This window comes from Cuculus canorus, chromosome 1 (genome assembly GCF_017976375.1).
Source record: "Cuculus canorus isolate bCucCan1 chromosome 1, bCucCan1.pri, whole genome shotgun sequence".
Taxonomy (NCBI): domain Eukaryota; kingdom Metazoa; phylum Chordata; class Aves; order Cuculiformes; family Cuculidae; genus Cuculus; species Cuculus canorus.
The window spans coordinates 61,394,853-61,417,597 of record NC_071401.1 but is presented as its reverse complement, the minus strand read 5'-3'; the positions used below and the strand labels follow the sequence as shown (position 1 = coordinate 61,417,597).

The following is a 22,745-nucleotide window of genomic DNA, read 5'->3' as shown; positions in this document are numbered from 1 at the left end:
GCAGGCTCTCAAGGATGCAAACCAAAACTGGCTTGGTCCTGTTACTTCAAACTGAACAGAACATCTACAAGCTTCCCAAACTGTAACAAATGGGAAAAAGCAATATCCTGAAAGAGAAAAGTCAGATAGGCTCTTAAGAAGTCAGTAGCAGACAGCATGACTTAACTTAGTTTATAGTGATTAAGAAAGGACTACTCCGTTGCCAAGACACTCCACTTGTATTTGCAGAACATCCTAATACCTTCTTTTCAAGTAAGGTGTGATGGTGGAGGGTAAGAAGAGCACAGGAGGGAAAAAGAGTAAGTAAATGGTTCAGCTTTTGTAATTGTTATTGACCTCCCTCCTCCTTCAGGTACACACAGCTCTTGCACAATGCCCTGAACCACATGGAGAACACAACCAGGTTTCAGCTCTACGCTGGGAGGATATACACAAGTGTTTGGAACACAGGTTGTCCCTGTTAATGGTGTCTCCACCTGATCCATTTTCCCCTTCCATTTTTATTAACTGGACATATTTTAAACCTATAGGAAATAGCACTGATTTTAGAATTCATTATTCCTAGAGCAAGTCAAACTTTTATGAGCGTGTTTGGGCTGTGAGGATATAGCTAACAAGAGAGGCGATTAAAATATATTTCCAATAATTCCCTCTGATTTAAGATAATTGCTGTAACTACACAGCCCGAATCCAAACAGTAGAGCAATGTGATCCACAAAAAAAACCCCTGCCAGTGAAGTTTTTTCGCCCCTAATCAGGGACAGAAATGATGAAAAGCACATCCCAATTGGAGAGTATTAAAACATAATCATTTCCAATGTGCAGTGAACTTAAGGAATGAATTCAAAATATCTTCATCAGCGATTTAATATTTATTTATAGTATATTCCTAAGTGCAGTGTTTCCTTTGTGCGGTCCCTGGATAATATTCAGTAGCTTCAGCAGATTTACAGTCAAAAAGGCACAAATACAGCTGCAAGCAGGCACATAACCAAATTCCTAGCGAGCTTCCTTGTGTTTCTGTGATAGCTGTAGCAAAGCAGTTTCATAGGCCAAAAGTGAAAACCCATCGTGGGAAATAATTAAAATGGACAATTCAGAAAACTTTACAAAAATACTTCTTTTTATTAAAAGCAGCAATTTCAAGCAGAACAATACCCAGAATGTAAACATCACTGAGTTCAGCTCCAGCCCGCCGAACCTTAGAGAATGTCTACATTAAATGCATCTACCATACTAGCAAGTTAAGAGACTATGTTATAACTTGAAAATATATTTTCTACTTTGAATTAAGAAAAAGTAATTTATCGCAGTCTGTCCCAGCGCCAGATACTGGCATCGTCACACACAGCTATAAGGATACTACTGTCCCTGCTAAAACTGGTTTGTCGGATGGCAGCAACACATTTAGGATGAGTAAGAGTCGTACACCTATAAATAAAAGAAAATGATTCAGCTGCAATGTTAAATCTGCACTTGCTACTCCATCACGGAGCGCTGTTTCATGAACTTCTTACTGATATGACCTATGAGGAACAGGAGGGCAACAGGATGATGCCCTCCGTGGTGTATTTTGTATTCCAAGTGTGGAATTGGGAATACACTCATTTCCTGTTCACCCACTGCATTTCTCATCCACTCACTTTTCACTGAAGCACTGACTGAATGCTTATGGAATCACATTTATTTAGAACTTGGCAATTGATGGTTTTTCCCAGTGGTTAGGAATAAAATATCGTAATTGGGTGATTAAAGACTGCAGCATTTTCGGGAACTTTGTACATTTATGTGTATGCACACACACACACACACATATTTATATAGAATCTATTTCATATATAAAATCTATATGTAAGTACATATAATTTATTGTTTAGTGTATATCCAAATATAATGCATATATTCTTTCTATACATAGTTACATACATTTTATAAACATAATGTATATATTATTTTTATATATATATATATATATACGCACACACACACACTGATTTTTATCTGTTTTTATATGTGTGTGAGTGTATATATATGTACACATGACACTCTGGTAAATTTCCTGGCCACACAGGTGAGAATTACAAAGCCATACTGTTCTCTCCACATTATGCTCACATCTAACCTTTACAGTCTCCTACATTTCTCCTTTGTCATGTGCTACACCCACGTAGCACATCTTCTTTTAATTGCTTTGTAGATTTTCCACCTAATTAGTTAGTAAGCTCTTTTCAGGAATAAATTATCTTTTACAGTATCTACGTATGGCATAATCTGATGGGGGCCTCTTGACACTTCTGTAATATAAATAATACGTCAGTAAAAGTAATAAATGTTAACCTTCAGGGGCTCAGAAAGTTTATTTACCTTGTAGTTAAAATGGAAAGTGACTACTACTGTTAAAGAATTTCTGTAGTAATCAGTAAAGGAAAAAGGAAAGTACCCCAACTCCATGTCTTAACAAAAATAAAATTAAATATGTACTCACTTGGCTTTATGAGGATCCTCTATTTCTAAATCCCAAACATAAAGTTTGCCAACCTGATTGCCCAGAGCAAGCATCTTTAAAGGAAAGCAGAGGATAGAGAAGTTTTACAGTGCTACCTCGAAGAAAGGATGTTAGAATTTTATAAAGGCTCCATAGCTGGTAAACTTTGAACACGAATGACTTAATGAGTTTGTTGGAGGGGCCAGAAATAATATAAAATTTGCCTCCTTTCTCCAACTTTATTAACCACCTCTGCAGATGGGGAAGACACCAATAAACAGATCTTTACTGGAAAATAAATAAATCTTTGGTGGAACTTTTTCCTTTAGGCAAAACCCAGAACAAAAAATCTGGAGCTCCTCTAGTTTCACTTAAAGCCTCTTGCAGTAAACCATTCTGCTTCTCAAATACCACATTCCATGAACCAAGACTTCCCACGTCCATAAGTATGGAATCAATAAAAAACTCCGCGCCTTCAAATCCAGCAAAGGCAAAGCTCACACATACCTTTTGCCAGAAATCCATGGAAAACCTCATGTACCATATATCACACTGGCTGTAATCAAACCTCCCAAGTATGGTCACATTTGACTCGCTGGGCTTGATTTTATCTATATCATCTTCCATTTTGCCAGGTTTCCAGCACACAATAGCATTTTCGCAGGACTGGAAAGAAATAGTGAAAAAAAAATCACCCATATTTACAATTTATACTGCACATTCAGTCTAACTGCAATTGTAACCAAACATTTCATCTCGCAGCTTCCCCAACTACATTAAAAAATAATGCTAAACTTGAAAGATCTCACCTCTGCCCTTAGATGACAGCCACGCTCTACCCGTCACCAGGAGCCTGATGACCTCACGGCTTAGCCAGTTAACAGGCTGGCAGAAGACCTCCCCTCACCCACTCCAGAGGAATTCAACCAGATATGCCCAAGTTTGAATTAATCTAGGCTATTTGCCCAGACCCTTCACCCAACCGGGCTGTACACGTGATGGCTTCCAGCAGAGGCAGCAAGACCACCCAGGTTAATATCTGCAAGAACACGTTACTGGTGGACATCACATACACAAAGCAAAGGCAGTCCATTATGGCAACCTTCATTTCTCATTTTGAGCAGCAAGAGCCCTCAGGAGTATCTATATATTCTCCTATGTTCTCTACTGATCTGGTTAGTTGGTATCGCTGGACTTTTAGCAGAGGTACGGCTTTAGTCATCATTTTACTTTTTAAGTACAAGCTGCTTATTGACACATCCTGACAGCTGACAAAATTCACAATACACTGCATAAAATCCTTTGATGTAGCGTGTTAGGTTAACCTACAACCCACCTTCTAGTAAAACTTCTACAGTTTTAGATCCTCAAAGCAAGCAATTATGAGTTATACAGCTAAACAAGCTGCTGCTTTACCTTGGAAAGGATCAAGTCTCCCAACCACCGTACACAGTCAACATAATTTCTATGTATGTCTCTTGTAGAAAAGTCAGGAAAGTGAATTTTCTGGGAAACAAAAGGCCTATGGAGAAAATTGCCAAATGAGGTTCAGAGAAACAGAAACACAAGTCTAATTTTTAAAGGCCACTTTTAAGCTTTCTCAATGTTAAAAGGACAAGCCTATCTTTTTTGCTGGTTTAACAGTTTTATAACAAAGTAGATTTTGTATGTTGTTCTGTTGCTTGCGTTTGTTTTTTTTTTTTTTAATAATAGAAACAGTCCCTGTTTTCATCCTCATTCCTAATGAAATAACATTTCCGACTGTACAAGACTGTGCAGACACAGTGCTAAACAAACCCTCCCTCAGATGCTGAACACAGCTTCCATTGCCAAATACTTCAAGAATTAATTAAAGCTCGGTTTTCCTGATGCTACTTCTACAACATCTAAATTGTTAAATAGAAATGCACTCTATAAAAAATAGTCATTAAAAAACCCCAAACAAGCTAAAAAGCATAATTTAATATTTCATAATATTACCAAAAAGAAGCATGAGTATCTCCACAGCTACTTTCATCATCTCATCTTTGTGGCCCTCTTTTGGACCTGTTCCAGCAGTTCCATAATCAACGTAAGAAGGACCTGTTGGAACGGGTCCAGAGGAGGGCCACGAAGATGATCAGCGTGCTGGTGCACTTCCGCTATGAGGAGAGGCAGAGAGAGTTCGGGTTGTTCAGCCTGGAGAAGAGCAGGCTCTGAGGAGACCTTATAGCAGCCTTCCAGTACCTGAAGGGGTACTGGACTTTTTCCAAGGGCATGGAGTGATAGGACGAGGGGGAATGGCTTTAAATTGGAAAGGAGAAGATTTAGACTAGACATTAGGAAGAAATTCCTCATGATGAGGGTGGTGAGGCACTGGCACAAGCTGCTCAGGGAAGCTGTGGATGTCCCCTCTTTGAGGGTGTTCAAGGACAGCTTGGATGGAGCCTTGGGCAGCCTCGTCTAGTGGGAGGTGTGCGTGCCCATGGCAGGGGGGTTGGAACTGGATGATTTTTAAGGTCCCTTCCAACCCAAACCTTTCTATGATTGTTGAACACGCTCAGCGCGTTTTAGACTCTTCAATTCTCTCAATAGTTTAACTGGAAGTTAAGATTTAGAAGTTGATGAACTTCATAAAGGGGGATACATCTATTATGTATCCAATTGCTGTTTACTGACAATTTACTCCTACCCGAGGAAGTTGGATCAGAAAATGGTGACAAGTAAGGTTATTACTACAAGAGTAGTTTTGTCCCTGCCCCAAAGTCAGAAAGCAGATACAATAATTAGCAGTAACTACCCGATATAAAACAGTTTACTATATTTGATTACATGGATTTGATTCCTTCCTAGAAATTTTTGGGTGAGAGAAAAGCCATTGATATCTTCAGACACAGTGAAATACAGGCTTTAATTAAGAATGATAGAGATAATCATTCCAGACACTTTCTAGCCAAGTAGATAAGAAATAATTAAGATATTTAAAAATAAGTGTCAGAACTTTAAATCCAGATTCAATAAAGTTCTACAGAAGCAAACATCAGCAAGACACATGTTCCAGAGAGATTCACTATCCAGCACAATCCGCAGGTCACTCACTATCCCAAAGAACTCCAACTGGGATAGGAATTAACCTGGGCCACTGATGAGTATTTTCACACTTTGCAAAGACAGTCAAGAAGATGAAGACTACGTACCTGTTGGTTTTATTTGGGTTGTACTCGTAAGACTCTTTGATGGCATTTATCATTCTCTTGGAATTAATTCTCCAGAGTTTCAGAGAGTGATCCATCCCACAGGACATGATTTTTTCACCAAGAAGATCATAATCCTATGTACAAGAAATATTTTTGAGCACACCCAGCCTAAGCTGCATTATAGCAACTTAGATTTTATTCCATCATTTCCATTAAAACAGCATTTTATGCATAGAGGATGCAGTAAAACTGCGTATTTCAAACAGAAAAATACTAACAACTTCATCCTGCTCACTGCAAAGAAGCACAGTATCTTAAGAATTACATTTACTCTCGCTCAAGAAAGAGAATCATATTCAACAGCACTGACAGATAATGAATCTACTGCTAGTGCTCTCCTCTCATTAAATGCCTCAGGTTTCATTTTATGGAGCAACTTTGGCAGAATTCCAGGGCTATGACATGGGTGATGATTATTTACAACCACAAGAGAATAACAGGGTGTTGGGTTTTCTAGAGCTGCACCCTTTACCTTCCAGGTGACACAAATGGAGTGGAAACAGTTCTGAAGAGCAGCGTATTAAAAGGCAACTATTCCAGTTGATATTTGCTGGGTACCAGCATCTGTTCACAGACACTGAAAAGCAGCGTTACTCCCATGAAGTAACTTCTTTCCTTCACTGCTGTGTCCCTCAAGGGACAGTCGCGCTGCCTTGGCTTGTTAAGACCTGAAGAACTTCAAAAGTGGGACCATCATGAAAACTTTTTACTCTTTCCAGACCCACTGAGCTCTATTTTGTTTACTTCTAGGCTGCACTGTGAGAAAACCAGATACTGAAAGACACAGAAAGCGAACATCTGTCCTGTATCTTGAGAGGTGGCCAGAGCAATCAAACCATCTTAGATTTAAACTTTTCTTTTCCCTTAAAACAGTATTTATGCACTTCAGGGTTGGGTTTATTTTGAAGTAGGTATAATATCAAAACAGTGCACAAGAGGATAAAAAGTTGCATGTTGTAGGCTTACTACCCTTTGTAAATCTAAATCACTGCCCCAGTCTTCCACTTACTGCACTTAACACCTCATCCCTGTGCCCTTCTACTCCTCCAAATATTGCAACCAGCGTGTCTGTCTGGATGTTCCACAGTCTCAATGCATGATCTATAAAGAACAAATAAAATTACATGCTGCTTTTTATAAGTACATATGAATAATATAGTTCAGCTTAACTACTTTCAATAACAGGTGTTCATGTAAACATCAAAAAGGCACTTTATTCTTCACTTGTAAGTAACAACAGAACTGCATCAACTGAAATTGCCACTACATCTAAACTGTTAATTCTGTAATTGAGATTGCGTGCTCACCTCCCTTCCCTAGGGACAACTTCTAACAAAAATATACTCAGATCTTTAGATTATCTGAAAAGCAAAGAAAAGTCTGGTCCTGGACAAGTAAACTTTTATGTAATCTTATCTCAAAAACAATAGTGTATATCAAAAGATGATGGAATTCCTTTCAGCCATTCTTACAGAGAATGTAAGAATAGTATTCAGAGAAGTTTTGTTTTTCCATGTTTTTAATCTTTAAAATATTATTCTTTATGAACCACAGACTGTAGTGATGGGAGAAACTATTTCTATAAACAATATGTACTCCAAAGTCAACCAGACTAACGCAGTTGTTTAAAGAAAGTTTTAACAATTTCTAATGAAGAACCTCTATGGTATTTCCCCTGTGGAAATCGGAACCTCTAGTGTATTTGCCTTTTGTATTCCACAGGAATACTGCACTAAATTACAGGAACACCAATGGGAAGGCTACGCAGTCTCAAATAGTTTCCTCTTTTTCTACTCATCTCTCAGCCAAGCAGTTCTAAGATTCCAATATTGTCCTGCCTCATGCCCTCTTGGAGACAGCACCTGGTCCAGAGATTGCACATTAAAATTTGTAGTACCATGGCTGAAGTAAAAATGTTATTAAATAAATACCCCAAAACCAGACGGAACTCAAGAAATACATCATCACAGACCCACAGCACAAACTTGACAGCTGCAGGAATCAGAGGTTCCCAATTCCTATTCTTATGGAGCTTCACCAGTAAAACCAAACACAGTAAGGTCAAAGTTCCCCTTTGTGAACACTCCCACCTCAAGCATTCCTGAGGGCTTGCTCTTACGGCAGATCCAGCATTTCCATACTTAACAGAACAGTTAAGTCACTGTTTAGACGTTCTGGGCAAGCCCATAAGACACCATACCAAAAACCTCACTTCTCCCTTCACTAATATGTTGGGGTTTTTTCTACACAAAGTGCAATAAAAGTCAGAGCTGCTCCGGAGTGACAGAGTCTCCCCCGTGAACACGGTGGTGAAGGCAGCGTGCGACATTGAGACAGAGCCACTAGATGGCAACACGACTCAAGGACTGGAAAGAATTTAACTGGACTAAAGGAAAGAGCAACCACAACACTCAAATGTTCCTTCTTTCCTAAAAGCAGTGCTGTTCACAATCAATCCCTATGCACCACGGGTGGAGTTAATGTTTATTGTAGGACATGGATTTAATACGCACAAGATATATAACCATAAAAGAGCAAGATTTGCTCTAGACATACTCAGTGCCACTCATAAAAAAAACATCAAAGAGTTTTTGGCCATTTTCAAGACCAAAATCTGATCCAAAGTATCCAGATCTATACAAAAACAAGAGTTTTTTTTTTTCCTCACCTTTGCTTACAGATAAAAGGAGATTTGGATCTCTTGGATGGAATTTCAGTTCGTTGATTGCATTACCATGGCCCACGTAGTGCTGGGATAGAATTCAGAGACCAAGTTATCATTTCCCCACATATTTAGAAGACAAAAGTTTCATGCCTTACTGAAACTTAAGCTGCATCTCGAAGTCCTGAGTACTCACCTTTATGCATTGCATTGTAATAGGATTAATTATCCTAATAATACCTCTGGACCCAGCCACAGCCAGAAGAGGATGGCTTGTATTGCTATCATACGTCCATGCACAGGTATAGAAATTTTCATCTGCCTATAACATCTTAGGTTAAGGAAGAAACAGGAAGTGAGGAGCTGAAACATGAGATTTCTTTTTTTTAAGTAAACTTGTTCCTATTTTATGCAAGTACCCCAGAGACTCTGCTGGACACAATAAGGAAACTGCTGGACCCACATAGGTGCCTACAAGAAAGCTGGGGAAGGACTTTTTCCAAGGGCATGTAGTGATAGAACAAGGGGGAATGGCTTTAAATTGGAAGAGGGGGGGAAGATTTACATCAGATATTAGGAAGGAATTCCTCATGATGAAGGTGGTGAGACACTGGCACAGGCTGCCCAAGGAAGCTGTGGATGCCCCATCCCTGGAGGTGTTCAAGGCCAGGTTCGATGGGGCCTTGAGCAGACTGGTCTGGTGGGAGGTGTCCCTGCCCATGGCAGGGGCATTGGAACTGGATGATCTTTGAGGTCCTTTCCAGCCCAAACCATTCTATGATTTGATTATACATCTGCAAATACAAGGAACATCACCTTTTCTATAGATGTCATTTTCCTCGCTTCTGTTCTGTAACATACAAGGAACACCTTCTCCCTCTTGGCATCACTTTTCAACCTCTTTCCCCAAAGCACCCAAGGACTGGGAATAAAATGAGGGTGAATCAAGACTGAGTTCACAAGTCATTGGCTTGTGTACCACAAAGGATCAACGCAGGTTATTACCACTTTGGAGCACAAAACATAATTCTTAGGCTTTAAACTCAGTTTCAATTAATAGGGAAGCCAAGACTGCTGTAAAACAGCAAATGTGAAACACTACACAAATATTAGCATTGGGAAGATTAAACTGATGAAGAAACAATTTTCAAATATTTTAGAACAGCGTGTTCCATAGGTCTGCATTTTCAATATTTTTTCAATAGGACGGACTCTAGAATGTGGGAAAGATGCAAGACTTGGACCTAACATAAGGAATGTGCCACATCAGCAATGATGAAATTACAGACAAAACCTTTGTAGGCTTTTTTCCTACAAAGCTGCTTCTTTTTTTGATAAAAGAGGAAGCAAAGAACTGGCCTTTCAACTTGAAAGGATACATCAGCATCCACGTACGACTGCAACAGACGGATTTCTCCTTGGGAATGACATTCATATAAAGTAACCTAGAGAAAAAGAAACCACAAGTGGGAGATATTGCTGCTTACTTCTGATATTTCAAACAGAAATCACATGCATCTATGTGCTGACTGCCTAATGGGGAGAGGTAGTGTGCCTTTATGGCTGAGATCTCATCCATCATCTGCTCATTTCCAATAGGTGGAAATACTTTGATAGAAGAATGCTCACAGCAATCTTAGTAAAGCACCACTCCAGGACTTGTCACCAGCCCCTCCCCGATACTGACATTTATTATTGGAATTGTTTCAGGAAGATTAAACTCTATTTGGCATTAGTTACCGCAGCCCTCGCCAAAATGACTTGGTCTTTTAAGGAGCCATTGATACCTTGTTTAATCTTAGTTTAGCACTTTCGGTAACTGCCAGGTGGAACAAACCTGGAAATGAAAGGCTTCTTGTTTATTCACAACACTTGCACAGAAGGCACTTCAGGAGTTATTTTCAAGACTGAAACGACATAGATCCTTGTTCAGAAAAAAAGCCTATAAATCCTCTCCAGACAGGCCATTCATTTAGCTCCTGAGCTGCCTGGCATCATTGCACACACTTTTCAACCCATTTTAGAGCATATGACCTTTTGGAAACAATAACATCTACAAATTTAATTTTAGTGCGATGATGCATTTATGCACCTCACTTCCTTATCCCATGTTTATATTACCGAAAGATTTACTTTCTTGCCTATATAGGCTAATTCCCGAATGGCTAACATATGACTTCATAAAACAATTCAGAGGATGCAGCTTTTCCAGATAACAGACACTACACACCTCAGAAGTAAAGCTTTCTGTACGAAATATCTTGTGTCCGTACTAAACATAGGTAAAAGGATTGGCCAAAAATAAAAACGCAAGCAGAACCACACAGAAGGGCTTATGGTTAAAAACAGATTACTCACCCTGTTGCTGCCTACGGTGGCAAAAACCAGAGGATCACCTTCTTTACTGTGCCAGTTAAACTGGACTCCAAATAAAGGCTGACCATGGTCCTCCTGTAGATGTAAAATAGGATTAGAGACAAGAAAAATTAAAGCCCACAGGCATACTATTTCTGTGAAAGTCAGCTGTGGTGGTAAACAGTTTAATTGATACGTTTTCCTCCTCAAACTACTGGGTTCACATCCAGTATAATTTCAAATAGAAGAACAGGTTTGTAACGTCACATTTTAACTTGTCCGTCTTAAGGGAGGTTAAAGGAATATTCCACCCTCTCTCCCATTCTCTCAGTCCCTCGCCCGCAAGCATTTAAAAAATGAAGAGAAGTAACTGTTGTCACACAGTTATGGCCAGAAGCCAGCAGAAGTCCTGAGTTATATTTGCAGCCCTACTGTTTTGCAGCTCTCAACAAGGCAGCTTCTGCATCTGGTACATCTATACATATTTTATATTGTTATAATTGCTTCCACACAAGGATTTACAACTTCACAGAGGAGAATTATTAGGACACAGACGAATTGTACCAGTGTAGAGATGGAGAAGGGCCACATTTAACTACTGCAGCACAGTTAGGTCTTGCAACTCCATCACAGGCAGGAGGAGCTCTCTCAAGCACGTCACAATGTTGCTGCAAAGTTTGAGTCTACAAAGAGTCGTCAGATTGCCTTCATAAACAGTTACCAGAGAAATGCCAAGTATTATTTTTATACAGCTTACATCAGTTTAATAGAGAAAAACAGCCGAAATGTTTATGAATTGTGAAGAATATGGTGGTGCTTGTTAATAATTGATAACAGTATTTTGGCCTGTCCCAACAGGATGTTTTCAGTAAGAATACTGTTCATTAAAGTACCTCCCCACAGGGGACTGTCTGGGACAGCACAGGCAGGAAGGAAGTGTCTCATGATGGCTGCTAAGCAGCCTTCAAATGGCAGCGCTTCAGAGGCAACACAAGAAATATTAGCCCTGGCAGCCCCAGCCTATCGAAGAACCAAAGAATAAATTTGAGGATTGGGTGTGGGTGTGAGTGGGGAGTCCAACCACTACTCAGAAAAAGAAAAGTAAGGAAGTCTGGACAAATTTAAAATTGCATTATTTGCTGAGAAAGGGAATATCTGTTATTAACAGAAACAGCCAGCAAAGCTAGAAAAGAGAAGGGAGAAAAGCTTTCAGAGATGAAGGCCCTTCCGCACTCCTTGAAGGGAGGTTACAACTTTTAAAGCTGAATCCAGGTTTAAAAGAATTGTTCAAAGTTTAACTCGAAGTACGACCCATCACAACGTGAAAGAACAGACAAATGGCTTTATGTGACAAAGGATATGGGATATTAGCAACAGGGAAAGTAGCTTGGTTATTAGTGACCCCATGACAGATGGAAGCGACAGGTATTCAGCATCTGTAACACATTATAGTTTAATTAGAGATGCAGAATGAGGAACACTGTATGCCATAAAATTGCATGCACAAGGTCATGATTTTTAGTGTCCAATAAAGTTAGGAATTGTACTTTCTAAGTTTATTTTTTAAGTCCATTTATATCTTGAAGAGAAGGATAGGTCAAATGCAGAATATGTAAAATAACCTTCTTCCACTAATAATTACATGGGTTTGAATGTCTGTGTGAAAGGGTTCGTGAAGGTAAATACTGAGGGCTTCTGAAATACTGTTTGAAGATAACATAGTTAAAACACAGGTAAAACACAGGGATTCTTATTGCTTTATTACAGAGACATATTGGCAGGTTTTGCGCTTGCTTTTCTGGAATAACCTTTTTCTTTGTCACATGCACTGCTTCTGATAAATATAGTGAAATGGAAAAAGTGAAGAAGAAGTTTTCCCCTCCTCAGGGTAGCATATTTTTCCAGCATGAACTGTGTCAAGTTGGTGTGGGACTCAGACTAGGGTGATTCACAATAAGTAAGAGATAGAACAGAGGGCTATTCTGCTTCTGTATTTCTATATTTGTGTAGATGCCTGAAGTATTCAGTAAGCTTGTTCAAAGACAACCTATTTCCCTGGAAAAATTACTCTGCAAGACAAATGTCTTTAGACTACTTACCTCATCCGCACTACATTTCTCACAGAGTGCTACAATCTCCCAGAGCCTGACCGTATGTATCACAGTTTTTATGGTGTTTAAAGGATGAGGGAGTGAGGCAGAGGCTCTTGCAGGAAGTCGTTAGGATATCTGAAGCAGTTATGCTCACCTCATTTTAAACTACCATCATCCTCACCGGCTGGAGACAGCACATAGCTATTCTGATAATACCTGCCTGCTCTGATTTTTGTCACAAGTGCTAAACAATTAAAAAGCAGGTTTTAAAAGCACTACACTTTTAGATGCTGCACATCATGGTTATCCTGAGATGCCAAGTATGTCGTGCAACTCTGACCAGTGGTTTGTACAGACAGCAGAGGGACCCAGATGCTGGTCCAAAAGTAGAACTGTGAAATGCCACCTCGACCCTGGTATGAATAAAGGGCACAAACCCCAAAGTCATCCGGTTCTTCATGCACCAGAGAAAGAAGGCAGAGGAGAAAATAGACCAACAATCATTACAAAAGCAAATAAATAGTCAATGGTTAGTTCTGCCTTTACTTGCTCAACGCCAACTCAAATTCAGTCAGGGAATAAGACTTGACCTGTTTTTAGACTGAAGGCCGTGATGTGAATACTATACCAACGCAAAATGTAATCACCTGCAACTACATGAACATATTTTAACACGGTGCCACCCACACCGCCAGTGAGGAACCCACTGACCCCACATGTGCCAGTTCCCAGCAGTGGAAGCAAGCCATTATTGGCAGTGGTTTTAGTTACCCTTCCTACACCAACGAACTAGAATCCTGCATGTGGCTGATTACTTACTGATTCCCAGCCCAGGGGACAGCGAGCAGAAGCTAAGAGACAACACTGCTGAAGAGCCACAAACTCACATCCTAAGCAAGATCAAAATGCAGGGCAAATAGCAGCATTGCTTTAAAGGAAGCACATCAAAGCAGAATACACTAGAAGATCTGTAAGCAAAACACTATGGATGTTATGTGAGGATGTGCATCCCTTAGCTGCGTATACTCATTTATAAATTGTATTCCCATTCAGCCCAGAGAAAGCAAAGATTTTTCAGTACATCTCACAGTAATTTGGTAGCGCAAAAAGCCAGAAAAAGGCAGTTTTTCATTTCCTGTCATTTTCCAAATTATATTTTTGTTTTCCTGATGCTTAAATTTCACTCAAAATAAACTCCACAGTAGCATTTAAAAAGCCTATTTAGCAAGCACTGAGTTTTTCAGGCTGAATCATGACCATTTAACATTCAAAGCAGATGATAATGGACATATTTCTTTGCTTCTCCAAGGAAAAAAAAAGTAAAAAGCAAAACAGAGGGAAAAACAAGACTAGGGAAGTGGAAAAACACATAACTATATATCCCTAAAGAATATAAAAATTAATTTCCATGTCTTTAAATCACATTGACTCTTCGTGAATTTCAATACATGCACCACACAGTCTAGTTCAAAGACCTATAAACTATGGGATATATGTTGTGATATCTGAAGAGTTACAAGTGTCTTTCTGAACCCATATACAACACTTGGCAGTTAAAAGTTTATCTCCACAGCATGTGCAAAACTAGCATGGAAGAACAGGAAAAAGAAAAGAAGAAAGGCTTCCTCAAACATGAAGTAAAAAGAGGTTACCAAATTTGGCTTCCATGAGGTCTTTGTATTAACATGCACGCTTGTCATTATCACCATTAATTGCAACTCAAAGAGAAATGGGAAAAAACCACAAACATAATAAAAGCACCCCACTTAGCTGAAATGCTACATGTACTCCCTCACAGTCTGATTCCCCTTGCATAGGAAGCTATTCCCAGATCGTGATCCAAACCCACAGAAGTCAGGGATTGCTTAACCTCATAGAGTGGTCTTTTGGATCACCCTATAGTGGGGCCTAAGTTGAAGCTGGGGTGAAGGAATGATGTTTTCCCAGAAGACACCTGAAAAGTACTAACCCTTTTGGAATATTTGGTCTGTGGACAGAAAACAAATATGCTTAGCACAACTCAGAACTCGATAAATGTTTGGGTGCCGAAAGGCCTGTGCCTGTGTTTGAAGTATGATTTGAATCTACAAAAAGCACTGTCTGCAGAGGCGATTCATGTGAATCACAGGAACAACTGCCTACCTAAGTGAAAATGAAACGAACTTCCTTCCTCCTACACCATGAAAGGACTAGAGATTTTTATTCTTAAAAAAAACATATTAAGATCAACTTGTTTCCCAGATACAATTTTGTCAGTGTAATTTCATATTAATGTAACTTTCCCCAGTGGCAAAGCTCTTTCAGGTTTCCATGCTCTAAACCTCTCATCCCCTCCCGCTCAGCTACCCCACAACAAAACCTCCTAAAGAAATTCTGCAGAAAACATCCACTACATAGCTGCACACATCCTCGTGCTAGCTAAATATGTAGTTTAACAAAACTCCCATCTTGCTTCAGATTCAATTTTTCCATTATTTAGCGATGTTATAAAAATTTGAATCAGAGGTCACATTTACGGCTTTTGCCACATAATAAAAACCCCACACAAAGCTCGGGAATGAATGAACAACACCCTGACAACATAAAAGAATCAAAGAGAAAACTCATTCACTTCACCATGGCGCAATAATACCCTAAAATACAAGAAAAGGGAGTAAGGACCATGATTCCATATTCCCTAACGCCATCAGGCATTACGTGGGAAGATAAACATGACCTAGATCAAGTGTGAACACATCATCACAACACTCACAACAAATTAACCAAATTGTACTACACAGTATTCATGACAACTGCCAAAGGACAGAAAATATCTGATCTGATAAGCGTGAGGAAAATTGGGATGTTGTTTGTTTGGGTCTTTTTTTTTAGTACATTTCAACTGGTAGAAAAATCTGTCCATGTTCTGTGCTTTGCATGAAGTTGTCACAGATTTTGTTTTAATTTGTTTATGTAGTTTCTTACCTCTATTTCAAGCAACTACAGCTTTGATGAAATACATAATTATGATGCATTACACATAACTTTACAGATTGGTACAAAAAGTGGGTTAATTGCAGTACCACCTACTGTTTCCTATTTCTTTGTACTCTTTTTCTGCAAAACTTCACCTATTCCAAATATGAAAGGTACTCTCTTCATGAGTATGGAACATAATTGTATACAGATATTTAAGTTTAAACATGTATCTTGACACTGGCTCAGTCAGCATGAATGTTCCTGCCAGTTAATGGTACTCAGCTTTCCCATGGTGGAGCTTACACATACCTACCTTTAGGCTGTTTACACATTTGAAGGAATACTTGCACTTCTTTGATTTCCATTTTCCTTTCCCCCAGCTCTTCCTTCCTGGTGCATTAGGAGTGTTTGTTGGTGTATCAGGGCGTTCAGTGTTAGTACCGCTTTCAATGCTAACAGCGTCATCCTGAAAATATCCAAGTTATATAGAATGTAATAAAGATATCGTTCATTGCCGTATAAATCCAACCAATTTTGCAGCACTTGGCCTTTTCACTTTTTGTTCTCCTCCTCCATAAGAACAGATAATCTCTTAGGACTTGGTGTTATTTAGATTCCAGTATTTAAATCCATTACTAACATTCCTCCCTAGAAATGGAACATGAGTCACATGAGGACTAGTCCCAGAGGGACAGACATGAGCCGTGATCTAGTGAAGTTTCTTAAGAATACTGTGGCTGCTTAAGTGGTTTCATTACCTAGAAAACATCTTTGATGCAGATGAAGTGAGTACTTCTGGAGTACTGAAGGAAGAGGTTGTTTGTGTAAAAACATTATGCATAGCCACACGGAGAATCTAACGGTTTTGAGAGATTTCTGGATGCCCTCGGCAGCATCACGCATGGCACAGGTCTGCAACAAGCCAGCGCTGCCACTAGAAGAGGAAGACCCACCTCGCCTCACCCCTGCTCTTTCCTACAGATACTTGCTTCAACTAAAACCTAAGTAAAAACAAACAAACAAGCAAACAAACAAATATAACATTAGCTTGCTGTCTGATCAGCTAACTAATCCAGCTGGCCCTCCAATCAACAGCAGCCAGAGCCAAGGTAAGGATGGGGAAGACTGAAAAAATCCAGTTGATGAGCAGTTTCAGGTCAGCTTTGGACAAGTAACAGAAATGACAGTTTCATATGCAGTCTGGCTGCAGGACACCACTCAAAAGGATATTCCTGCACTTGTGTCACCCATCGCGGTGTGCTGCAACTTCACCTGTATTGTAACTGGCAACCCTGTGATTCCCTATGAGTAAGTTTAGCCTCTAAAAAAATCAACCTTTTTTGTTTCTGGCAAGGCAGTGTGTTCACATTCCATCCAAAGAGCAGGAGGAACAACTCATCCCAAGGCCATGTGACTTCTATAGCTGAACTAAGGGAGACAGAGGCAGACAACAGCCCATCACTGGAAGAGAATACACATAACATGAAGCTGCATCAGCCACTCCACTAGAAATAGGGAATAAGGCCAACTATAAACATTAATACACCAATATCCATCAAACATTTATTCTTTGTCCCAATTTCATACCTGTATCATCAGACACCAGTAGAGGTGTACCCATTTTTGATTGCCCAACAACTTAGAAAATCAGGACATCAAGAGGAAGGAAAGGAGGAAAGACAACACCCAAGCAAGCAAGTGAACTGCCCCACACCTGGTGTCATTCCCCTCATGTCCTCCCCCCTTAAAGGGCCATCCTTCCCCTAATAAGCATAACCAAGTTTAACAACTTTTCCAGCTTCTTCTTTACTTTAAGAAACGTCAGAGCTTGCCAAATTCTCATCTCCCAAGCGCACTCGCTAGCAAGAGTCACAATACTTCACAAGTCTGAGGTTTTCTCCGTACTAGTCAGATATTGTCACTATAAGCACATCAGGTACCTGATATGATGCAACTACAACTTAACTGACAAACTTTTGTCCTGGACACTTGTGGAACAAAATGCATCCTTTTTCCAAACCAATACTATCATATCAACTTTTAAGCAGAATCCCAGCTTTTCAGTAGTGGAGTCCAGTAACAAACTCTCAAAAAGGCAACACCTTCTCTGCTGAGACTGGTCATATTTTCGATAACCAGACAGTCCACATCCTGTGGATACTGATAAGCTACAACAGGCACAAAGGAAATCTGAGCACCTTTGCCACACAATTACACTTGGATTTACAAATGCTGCTAAGCAGTAAAAAAAATATTCAGTAGCAGCGGTGGGGAGCTCCCTGACCCTGTCTGCTGCCTCACAAGCAGCACTTACACAGGTTATGGGGGATGTGGTCCAGATCCATCACTTTCCGGACAAGCACTCTTACCAGGAAAAAATCCACACGGCATAAAGTTAGCACTCAAATAACACCTCTGACACAGTAACTACATCCTGGGGGTGTTGGTTGACAGCCGACTGAACATGAGCCAGCAGTGTGCCCAGGTGGCAACTTGGCATCTTGGCTTGTATCAGAAACGGCATGATCAGCAGGTCCAGGGAGGTGATTCTCCCTCTGTACTCAGCACTGGTGAGACCGCACCTTGAGTACTGCGTTCAGTTCTGGGCCTCTCACCACAAGAAGGATGTTGAGGCTCTGGAGATTGTCCAGAGAAGAGGAACGAAGCTGGTGAGGGGGCTGGAGAACAAATCTTATGAGAAGTGGCTGAGAGAGTTGGGGTTGTTTAGCCTGGAGGAGGCTGAGGGGAGATCTTATTGCTCTCTACAACTACCTGAAAGGAGGTTGTGGAGAGGAGGGAGCTCCTCTCCCAAGTGACTTTTCTCCCAAGTGACAGGGGACAGGACAAGAGGGAATGGCCTCAAGATCCTCCAGGGGAGGTTCAGGCTGGACATCAGGAAAAAAATTTTCACAGAAAGGGTCATTGGGCACTGGAACAGGCTGCCCAGGGAGGTGGTCGAGTCACCTTCCCTGGAGGTATTTAAGGGGGGGGGGGGGGGGGAAGGGGAGGGGATGAGGTGCTGAGGGGCATGGTTTAGGGAGTGTTAGGAATGGTTGGACTCGATGATTCAGTGGGTCCTTTCCAACCTGGTGATTCTATGATACATAAAATGACTGTTAGATACCTCAGATTAAGTTAGCCTTTCAAGTGTCAAGCTATGCTGTGTCAGAGAACCATAGAATGGTTTGGGGTGGATGGGACCTTAAAGGTTATCCACTTCCAACTCCCCTGCCATGGGCACAGACACCTCCCACTGGATCGGATTGCTCAAAACCCCATCCAACCTGGCCTTGAACACCTCCAGGGATGGGGCTTCCATGACTTCTCTGAGCAACCTGTGCCAGTGCCTCACCACCTTCACTGTGAGGAATTGCATCCTAATGCCTAATCTAAACCTACCCTCTTTCAACTCAAACCTGCTACCCTTCATCCGATCCCTTCATTCCCTGATCAAGAGCCCCTCCCCACCTTTCCTGTAGCCCCCTTTAAGTACTGGAAGTGCTGAGGACTCCAAAATTGGCCATAATATTCGAGGTGGGGGTCTCATGAGAGTGGAGTAGAAGGGTACAATCACCCCCCTCGACCTGCTGGTCACATATCTGATGCAGTCATACTACCTTTGCTCAGAACACTAGATTTTTGCCCGAGTTAGAGATTACAGCCCTCGACCCTTGACACCTTCTGCTGACAGAAACTTAGGAGCATTATTCCCTGCTCCTCATTCACCAAAGGGCTGCATACACAAATTCACACTGCCTGTTACTCTTCAATATGATGGTGAAGACACATGACTGCCAGAAAGGTGGAAAATTTTGCTGCTTTGCAGGGAAGTGAAAAAAGCAAGCTTTAGGTCTCAAATTCTCCCTCACCTCCTTGGAGGAAAAGGGGATGTCTCTCCCCAGCACACACCACTCTCTCCCAGCAAGACCTCCCTGCTCTGAGGGACATCCAGCAGGCCTAGGTGGGTTGGCTGACATTTCCCTCGCTCCCACTGCCTCTGCCACCCAGGACGGCAGGGTCTGATGGATTTTTAGGACACCCGAGGGGGGCCAGGGGCTCCCCCCTCATAGGAGTGGGGCCCAGGAACTCCCCTCACAGACAAGTGGGGGCCAAGAGCTCCCTTCAAGGATGATAGGGGCAGGGAGCTCACCTTGAAATGGAGCGGGGTCAGGAGCCGCCCTAAAGGTGCAGTGGGAGCCAGAGGCTCGCCCCTCACAGAGATGGTGCTGGGGACTCCTTTCATGGATGAATGGGACCCGGGGGGCTGCCCTAAAAGCAGAGTGGGAGCCAGAGACTCCCCAGTCACAGCCAAACGGAGGCCGGAGCTCCCCTCACAGCCGAGCGGAGTTCTTGAGCTCCCTTCAAGGATGAGCGGGACGGAGAGCTTCCCCCTCACACCAATGCGGGGCTGGGGGCTGCCCTCAAAGTGGAGCGGGAAACGGGAACTCATCTGCACTGGAGCAGGGCCGGTGGTGGCGGCTGTCATGCTCGCTCCAGCGATCGTGCTCCCCATCACTGGAGATGTTCAAGGATGGGGCTTTGGGCAGGCGATCCAGTGGGAGGTGTACCTGTCCACGGCAGGGGGGTTGGAAGTGGATGAGGGTGTGTAGTGATAGGATCAGGGGGAATTACTTTTAATTGGAAGTGGGGAGATTGAGATCAGACATTAGGAAGAAATTCTTTGCAAGGAAAGTGACGAGACACTGGCAACAGGCTGCCTAGAGAAGCTGCGGATGCCCCATCTCTGAAGGCATTCGAGGGCAGGCTGGATGGGGCCCTGAGCAGCCTGGTCTAGTGTGAAGTGTCCCCGGCCATGACAGGGGCGGTGGAACTAGATGAGGACGTGTAGTGATGAGAGAGAATGGCTTTAAATTGGGAAGGAGAGGATTTCGGTGAAACATTAGGAGGAAATTCTTCACAATGAGGAGGTTGTTGTGGCATGGGCACAGGTTCCCCAGGGAAGCTGTGGATGCCCTATCCCTGGAGACATCCCAGGCCAGGCTGGATGGAGCCTTGGGCATCTTGATCCAGTGGGAGGTGTCCCTGCCCATGGAGCTGGACGATCTTTAACGGTCTCTTCCAACCCACCCATCCCACGGCTCCATGACCGAACTCCCGCCCGGCGCGAGGCCCCGGCACCGCGCGCTCCCGCCGTCCCCTCCCTTCCCCCTCTCTTCCCCCCGCGCATCCCTCACGTTCTCATCCCCGGACAAGTCGCCGGGGTTGCTGTTCTCGTCGCTGCTCAGCTTCTGCTTCTTGGCCGGCATCTCAGCCCCAACCGCTGCCGCCGGAGCGTCACCCCGCTCGGACATCTTCCCCGCCCCCCCCTCCCCCTCCCCACTCCCCCGCCACGCAGCCGCAAAGCGCGGACGGGGACGTCGAAACGCCTGCCGTAAAGCAACCCCGCGCTCCCCAATGCTGCCCGGCTCGAGCTGCCACACTGCTGAAAAACCGCCCGGCGGCGCGCGGGTCTGCGCGTGGCACCCCGGCGAGGGGGGTGGGGGGGCACGGCTGGGCTGGGCGATAAATTGACCCCTCCTGTGCCGGCACGGAAGCGCGGTGGCAATGCATGGCATAGAATCGTAGAGCTGTAGGCTCATAGAATGGTGTGGGTTGGAAGGGACCTTAAAGATCATCCAGTTCTAACCCCCCACCACACCGGGCTGCTCCCATCCAACTTGGCCTTGAACACCTCCAGGGATGGGGCATCCACAACTTCCCTGGGTAACCCGTGCCAGTGCCTCACCACCCTCATCGTAAGGAATTTCTAATGTCTGACCTAAATCTTCTCCATTCCCATTTAAAGCCATTACCCCTCATCCTACCACTTCGTGCCCTTGGAAAAAGTCCCTTCTCAACCTTCCAGTATCAAAAGCCCCATCCAGCCTGGCCTTGAACACCTCCAGGAATGGAGCACCCACAGCTTCCCTGGGTAACCCGTGCCAGTGCCTCACCACTCTCATCGTGAAGAATTTCTTCCTAATGTCTCATCCAAATCTGCCTCCTTCCAATTTAAACCCATTCCTTCTTGTCTTATCACCACCTGCCCTCATCCAGTTCCAACCCCCTGCCATGGGCATGGACACCTCTCACCAGATTGGGCTGCTCAAAGCCCCATCCAACTTCACCTCGAACAGCTCCAGGGAAGGGGCTTCCATGACTTCCCGGGGCAACTGGTTCCAGTGCCTCACCGCCCTCACAGGAAAAAAAATATCTCCTTATAGCTAACCTAAATCTCCCCTCTTTCAGTTTAAAACCATTACCCCTCCTCCTGTCACTGCACTCCCTGGTAAAGAGCCCCTCCCCATCTTTTCTGTAGCCCCTTTAAGTACTGGAAGGCTACTATAAGGTCTCCCTCCAGCCTTCTCTTCTCCAGGCTGAACAACCCCAACTCTCTCAGCCTGTCCTTACATGGGAGGTGCTCCATTCCTCTGATCATCTTTGTGGCCTCCTCTGGGCTCGCTCAAACAGATTCCTATCCTTCCTGTGCTGAGGACAGTAGAACCAAACAAAAGACTCCAGATAAGGTCTCAGGAGAGCTGAGTAGAGGGGTAGGATCACCTCTTCCAACCTGCTGCTTGTGTATCGCTGAGTGTAGTGTGGCCCTATCAGGCAGGACCAGCCGAGGATACATGGGAGCTAGAAGAGAGCCGTTCCTGTCACCATGGATGTTCAGGGTGCCTCTGTCCATCTCTGTGCAGTTCTCGAGTGCCATTTCTTGTGCCTAAAAAGCTTTTTTTTGTTCACTTCTTGCTCTAAAAAAGTCCTTTAATCTGAAAATGATGTTGCCAGAGGAGGAAGATGGACTCTGTTCCACTGCCTGCTCCTGTCCTCCATGGCAAGTTCCTGCTACAGGGAATGAAATATAATAAAATAACTGCAGTTGCCAGATTTTTATTTATTTCATTAACCACAGGTCATAACCATTAAGAACAGCAAAAAAACCCTCTACCAAA

General features: G+C 42.7%; 1 protein-coding gene across 1 annotated transcript; it reads right to left on the bottom strand.

Annotated features, from left to right (window-relative positions):
• Window positions 1–1,101: 1,101 nt before the first annotated feature.
• EED (embryonic ectoderm development) lies at window positions 1,102–21,107 on the bottom strand. Its single transcript, XM_054061094.1, has 12 exons — window positions 20,985–21,107; window positions 16,103–16,255; window positions 10,742–10,834; window positions 9,763–9,828; window positions 8,580–8,705; window positions 8,390–8,471; window positions 6,731–6,822; window positions 5,662–5,795; window positions 3,902–4,007; window positions 2,993–3,151; window positions 2,486–2,559; window positions 1,102–1,431 (listed from the first exon to the last, which is right to left on the bottom strand). Exons 1-12 carry the CDS (start codon window positions 21,099–21,101, stop codon window positions 1,305–1,307), a joined length of 1,329 nt encoding a protein of 442 aa, XP_053917069.1. The 5' UTR covers window positions 21,102–21,107; the 3' UTR covers window positions 1,102–1,304.
• Window positions 21,108–22,745: the final 1,638 nt, after the last annotated feature.